Source organism: Haliotis rubra, unplaced genomic scaffold, assembly GCF_003918875.1.
Source record: "Haliotis rubra isolate DU_JTF1 unplaced genomic scaffold, ASM391887v1 Scf18, whole genome shotgun sequence".
Lineage (NCBI taxonomy): Eukaryota > Metazoa > Mollusca > Gastropoda > Lepetellida > Haliotidae > Haliotis > Haliotis rubra.
Genome location: NW_025765780.1, coordinates 2,993,393 through 3,000,993, shown reverse-complemented (window position 1 = coordinate 3,000,993; position 7,601 = coordinate 2,993,393). Strand labels below are relative to the sequence as shown.

The window sequence follows — 7,601 nt, the reverse complement described above, 5'->3', positions numbered from 1 at the left end:
TCGATATCAGATTTTTGAGAACAGTCATTTATAACCAGATATCTTTCCGATTTTGCATCAAAATTACACCAATCAAAATTTAGTGCTTGATCTAGGGTCAGAGTCTGCCGAGTTTATTTCAAATTTTGAAATGAACATTGAAAATTTGAGAAAATACCTTTTTTTGCAGCCCACCCATATTTTGGTATCATTTCTTGCCTCGGTTTCAATTTGATAAAAATTTGAAATCTAGTGTCAAATTTTAGAATTTGAGAATCATCCAAATTTATTGTATCTGATTAGCAAACGATGACTGAGATATTAACAAGTCAGTTTTCAATAGTGAAACTACACTGTTTATGATGGTTTAAATGAAAATGAAAACTGTTTCAACAAATAGCTCGAACAAGGATTTAAGGTTGTAAAAAAAATTCCCACGTCTGAAAATTATGTAAATTAGAGTGAAGAATCGTAGGATTCTCCAAACCCAAGAATTTCATGGTTTGCACGTTCTGTGCAGCAAATTGGTAACGGTGGTTTCTACAGTTGCAGCGCTAGCCCTCTCCCTCAGCAGCTTTGTTAATGACATCGCTGGTGATATCAAATTCTCCAACGTAAAACCACCTAAGCCACACTTGGGGCCCCACTCTAAGTCTTTTTCCCTCGCGCTCAGCACTATAGCAGTGGTGAGATTTTTCATGGAGAGATCGGAGGGATCCCTGAGGGTGTGATTTCGGAGTGGTAGCACCCCTCAGGCGAGACTTGTTGAGTAATAACTCCCGTTTTAGAAAACCATGTCAGTTCCTGCCTAGCTCTGTACCGAGATTCAGCCAAGACAAAGAAGATTTCTACACATAGATTTTACTTAACTTTTCTCAATTATGATGTATCGATCTTTTGGCAGTCCGGAATGCTACGCTGGACTGAACATGACCGAAAGGCACCAAAGAGAGGATTTCAGCCTCTGGACGCCGATGCAGGTAAGCTTTTCAGCATTTTTTCTCTGAAGTGTTCGTCACTAAGAACCCCCTCTGTTGAGAGAGCGGGCTTGGGGAATGTTCGGAGGGGAGATTGATTTTTATCTCAATGCAACCATTACACAAGTGTAATGAGAAAACTACTGATTTCAATCAACTTTGTTAATTTTTAATTCTGCATTTTTATTTCTTTCATGATTTGGGAAATTTGGATAAGAATACTGTCATATGCTGTCAATTGATTTCAGTGTTTATGCTGTAGTTGAACACATGGTATGACGGTGTGTGGTTTTCAACAGGGTGAGCTTAACTGAGGAGTTTTTGGAATTGCTATTCATTGAAATAGAAAAAATAACTTCCCCGATCATGATTCTATCACGAAAATTGAATTCATATTCATTTAATGATTTGATTACTTTGCATTAAAAAATTAGGAAATTATGCTTTTGAATGATTTTTGTACTTGATTTCATATCAAAATTTAATCTGATTAAATACTTAAATCCTTCAGACAAAAATAACCTTGGAGGAGGGTCATGATGGAAATTATTCTGCTGTAATGGAGTACAAATTGACTGTCTCATGTAGACCAAGTTTCTTTTCTTGGCTTATCCAAAATGTGAGAGGTATTTATCTAGAATAAATTCATTCCGTTGTGGAATGTCAAGTTGACTTGAGATAAACAAAACTGAAAATAAATCATAAGTTTATTTTGGTGAAAATGTTCATATCGTATACTTATTTAAATGCTATTAATGTCTTATTTAACATACAGTCATATTCATAACAGAATCTACTGATTACTACTCTTCTCTAAGGTATTCAATGTATGCAAAGTGATCCTTTCAAAATTTTACCTTTGTTTTCATGGAAAATATATCTTTATTTTATTTTACTTACTCTGACCATATCTTAAATGATGTATTTAATTTTTTTCTCTTGTTTATAAAGGGAAGATCAGATTAAGTGTTTAAGACATATTTCTGTATGCTAAACCATATGCATAATTTCTCTTGTTGCAAGCGTTTAATAATTTTTTGTATGGATAATTTCAAAAGCAATTGTATCTAAGTAAGCCAAGCTGTACATAGTTTGAAATTTGATGTTAGCTCATCAGCTAATAATTTATCTAGTCAAGCTTGTAAAGAAGCAATCATTATTAAGAGGAGATATTTTCCTTGCGACATTTCTGTCTTTTATTGTATGTACTTTTTAAATAAATTTAATTTATTTGAAACTGTGTTTGTCAAGAATTTTTAGTTTACACTGAAAAAATAATTTTATTCAATTATTTGTTCTTTTTCAATGTGACAAATGTTGTCCAAATCGATAAACTACAAGCATTTGTTTCATGGATCAATTGATTGCATATGTCCAGGTGTGAAATTATGAGCTACAAGTTTTGTTTCTATTTTTAGCTCACCTTAACCTCAGGTTTAGTGAGCTGTGGCATGGCACATTGTCATGATGAATCGTCATGGCACATCATCATGGCATGTCGTCAAGGCACATGGTGCACCATTATGTTTTCTGTTGATTTGTTGATAATCCCCTGTCATCCCTCTTAAACATACATTTTGTTCTTTCTTCGAAAACCACTTTGCATACAACATCTGAGTAATGTTTCCTTAACAATTGCTCACAGGTTTTTGTACAGCTTTAGACATTGCTACCATAAATAACTCAAACCTGCTTACTTTATCAGTACAATATTACTAACTCAGGTCTTACCAAAAAATCATAATACTTAAAAACTATGTCTATACATACACCTCAGTTGTTGTTTCATGTTTTTAGTCGATCGTAGTAATGACAATGTTTTTTCACTGTCAGTGTTTCAAAATCATTGGCCTAGGAGGTTATTATGTTTGTAAATTAATCCATATTTTCATAAATATTTGTTCTAAGAATTCTGATCTGATTTTGAATGTGTTAGCCTTGTCAGACTTGCCACTCAGCTTCATAATCAGTCTGAATGTCATCATTTATTGATATTAATATCAGTTTGGTGTACAGATTGATGAATAATTGATTCATAAATTCTTTTAAGATTGATTAGATTGTATTGTAAATTATATGCAACATGATTGATATCAACAATAAATGACAGAAAGTAAGGTGAGCTACATATCTACGTTGTTTGCTGTTCAAATTCTGGGTGAGAATGCATGTTATTTAAAGAAATGCATTTGATATCTGCATGGAATTAAAGATATATGCAATTATTTAAAATTCCAGGAATTGTCATGATTTTTATACTTTCAGTTTTATCATTGTTTTTGAGACTGTTATCACAAAACAAGCTATAGTTTTTAAGAAGATTAGCATTTAGGTCCTCCAGATATTAACTATGAATAAACACAAATAAACAATGAATATTTTAGCAGCTTGTCAAATGATATAAGATATTCATCAACTGGCTGTTTTGTGGAATAAAGTTGTTGTTGAAACCAGATTAAAGCCTTAAGTATAGCTTAACAGAAATAAATATCATATGTACAAAGCAAATAAATCAGTCGTTTGAATCATCATCTACAGGCATTTGTATGGAGAAAACTGTGGTGTTGTATAACTGAATAGTTCTTTACAATCTGGTAGTTGTCCGTTTTACCCCAAAATTGTTAAATTTATACTTTTGTGTGTCTGTGTGTGTCCGAGTGTATGTGTCTGAGTGTGTGTGACTGTGGTTTAATTTAAGGAGTACAATTTCTCAGTAAAATACAGATTCTAGTACTTTTGTTAGGTTAAGTCTCATCCAGAATTCGAACCCACACCCTAAGAGTTGGGCACCTAATCACCAGTACACAAAGTTTGCCATCTAACCCACTCAGAAACCATCACTTCCACCATAATCTGTTACATTTGACCACCTTCCAAATGGCATTGTGTATTCATCTGTAGTTTAGTAACATAGACACAATAAAGTTGACATGATATGAAAGCCTGCATAATTGACAGATAATTTTGTACATGAATATACAATACAAACATGGCTGCAAATGCATTCTGACGTGAACAAAATATATATTTCTGGTGTCAGTCCAAAGAGTGTGGAAGAGAAATGGAAAGAGAGTTTGGGAGTGGGATGTGTGTGTTGAGAGGGGTTGTACTAATCATACGATGTTATAAGGAATGGGGTACCTGAGAGATTAAGGTGCTTGCTTGTGAAGATGAAGAACTGTATTGATCACCCAAAAGTTTGTAAGCCTATTCTTCCTTTCTATACCATGTTGTTACTTGTTCTGAAATCCCCTCCCAATGTATATCATCATTAAAAAGTTAATCATAAAACCTGTGAATTAGTATAGGAGGTCTCAAGAAAGCTTAATGAGTTAAGGACTCTCTCTAGAGTCTCCCAAAATCATTGGATCCCGAACATGTTTCCATGTCATGGAGGATTTTGGGTTGTCAGATGTCGGATTCCTGTGTGATCACAGATCATGTCAGTTAATATCATGAAGTACGTAATTATCTATATCATGCAGACTGCTTGATCAAATGATGTCATGATGATATCACTCATGTAGTTAATAAAGATGATTACAACTGTTTTGGCAGATGATATCATGCAGTAATTAGTGACATGCTAAAACGTGTTTAAGGACCACCATGTTACTGTTACCATGTCATGGTGGATTAGTTATTGTACATGAGAGAGTGAGTGAGTATAGTTTATGCCGCATTTAGCAATATTCCAGCATATCACGGCAGGGGACACCACAAATGGACTTCACACACTGTACCCATGAGGAATCAAATCCGGGTCTTCTATTGTACATGAAAGAATTAGATGGTTTTGGACTTTAATCATACGTTACATGCTGTGTTGTATTGTGTTGTACTATGTTGCAAAATCTCTTATGTTGTGTTGCATTGTGTTGAAATAGTTCGTGCATTGACATCTGGTGTTGAAATATCTTTTGTGTTGTATTGTGTTAATGTACCTCTTGTGTTGTACTGTTTTGCTGTATTTTGTGTTGTGTTGTACTGTTTTGCTGTATTTTGTGTTGTGTTGTAATGTTTTGCTGTATTTTGTGTTGTGTTGTAATGTTTTGCTGTATTTTGTGTTGTGTTGTACTGTTTTGCTGTATTTTGTGTTGTGTTGTACTGTTTTGCTGTATTTTGTGTTGTGTTGTATTGTGCCACAGTATTACTTGTGTTTTGTTGTATTGTGTTAAGGTACATCTTTTGTTGTATTGTTTTGCAGCAGTTATTGTGTTTTGTTATATTGTGTCTCTTGTGTTGTGTTGTGTTGTGTTGTATTGCAATATCTCTAGTGTTTTGTGTCATCTGAACAAAACATCAAGTAAACATGTAATGCTTTGTTCGTGTGTCATATTGTCATGCTCTAAGACTCAGGTATGCAGTGAGATCATCTGGACCATAGGCCTTGAAGCACCATTGACTTATTGTTTTCATGATGTTCTGACGTTGTATATTTCCCGGAGTTGTCCCTGAAATTCTTGCTGTTAGTGGAATAATTCCTTTGTCTTATTTCTCTGAGAAGCAGTTTGGGAATGTTTTTTCACATTCTCTGCAATGTCTGTCAGTACAATAATTTAAATTGTTTGTTGGTGTCAAATGTTCAAATGGTCGTAATACAATAATAAAAAGGTACCGGTATATTTAAGAAACAAAACAAATAACAGTGGTCATTTTTGCACATATTGAATTGAAATTTGGTCTCTGCATGTTTTAATGTCTGAAACTTCAAATAGTTATTACTTTTTGTCTGCTGTTTCATTTTCAGCTTCAATTTTGATTTTTGATTTGTGCTGAACTCATTCCCAGAGTATTGCATGTTTGTTTAGATATATGTCAAGATTTGTACTCATCTGGTTTTCTAAGACTAATTGTTAGTCAAGCTCTGTAAGGTTTTCATGTGACAAGACTAAAATTATTCCTTCAATACATTGCGACACCATCTTGTTGCTTCCACTGATATCATAATGAATTAATCCTGTCATCCAACATTCAACATATCATCATTATCATGATATATACCTGACAGTATAATAACCCCTTGAGGCAGTACCACTCAGATTCTGGGAACCGTCATTTGAATTATGACGAGGTAAGCTACGGTACCATGGCACTAATATTTATGTTGTCAAGCTAAACATGATGTGAGGTGTTCTGTTATTCAATGGTACTGTGTTTAGGATTTCAATGCAATGTCATGAGTTGTGTCCCTTTGCTAGATTAGGATCAGCTCATACATATTGAAGAATCACTGCAACTGTGTTGTATTTTCTACGTGTAATATCCATGTTATTGGCTGTCAACAAAGTGGTAAACTTGTTTTGTGACTCTAAGCCGGCACTAAACTGATGAAACGTTATATACTTGAATTCTGTTCAGTGTGGAGGTAAATCCTTCCCAGTTTCTGCCACAAGAATCACATACAATATTAGTGTTGCCATGTTGGTGACATTACATGTGTGGAATTATAGAGGACCATCAGCATCACCATGTGTGTCAACATGGTCCCTCCTCCTCCCTATATAGAGACACCTCCTGCAGGACATACCTTCACACAGACAGACAGACACACACACCTACTGGACATACCTTTACATGCACAGACACACACCTACTTCACTTACCTTCACGCAGACAGACACACAGACAGACAAACACACACCTCCTGGGCATACATTCATATATGCGACACCTCCTGCACACATACCTTCACACACACAGACACACACCTGGAAATACCTTCACACAGACAGACACACACCTCTAGCAGGACATACCTTCACACAGACAAACACACACACCTACTGGACACACACACACACACACACACACCTGGACATACCTTCACACACAGACAAACACACACATCTACTGGACATACCTTCACACACACACACACACACACACACACACACAGAGGACATACCTTCACACACAGACACACACCTGGAAATACCTTCACACAGACAGACACACCTATAGCAGGACATACCTTCACACACACATGCACAGACACACACCTCCTGGACATACCTTCACACAGACAAAAACACACACACCTACTGGACACACCTTCAGACACACAGAGACACACACCTCCAGCAGGACATACCTTCAACCACACACACACAAACCTCCTTGAATACCTTCACACACACAGACACACACATCTTCAGCAGGACGTACCTTCACACACACAGACACAAACCTTCAGGACATACGTTCACAGACAGACACACACCTACTGGACACACCTTCAGACACACAGAGACACACACCTCCAGCATTATATACTTTCACACAGACATGCACCTACTGGACATACATTCACACTCAGACAGACACACACCTACTGGACATACCTTCACACACACACACACACACACACACCTGGAAATACCTTCACACAGACAGACACACCTCTAGCAGGACATACCTTCACACACACATGCACAGACACACACCTCCTGGACATACCTTCACACAGACAAAAACACACACACCTACTGGACACACCTTCACACACACACAGACAGACACACACCTTCAGCAGGACATACCTTCACACAGACAGACACAAACCTCCTGGACATACCTTCACACAGACAGACACACACACATCTTCAACAGGACATACCTTCACACACACAGACACAAACCTTC

At 36.3% G+C, this 7,601-nt stretch overlaps 1 protein-coding gene across 3 annotated transcripts in view; it reads left to right on the top strand.

Moving 5' to 3' along the window:
- Positions 1–864: 864 nt before the first annotated feature.
- Positions 865–7,601, top strand: part of LOC124273374 (zinc finger protein rotund-like) — a 229,285-nt gene continuing 222,548 nt past the window's right edge. The window contains exon 1 of one of the 3 annotated variants that reach the window (XM_046708615.1): positions 865–959. In XM_046708615.1, the coding sequence (XP_046564571.1) occupies positions 909–959 (51 nt within the window). In that variant the 5' untranslated portion in view covers positions 865–908. The remainder of the gene's footprint in view (positions 960–7,601) is intronic. The other 2 variants (XM_046708614.1, XM_046708616.1) reach the window with 2 other exon arrangements.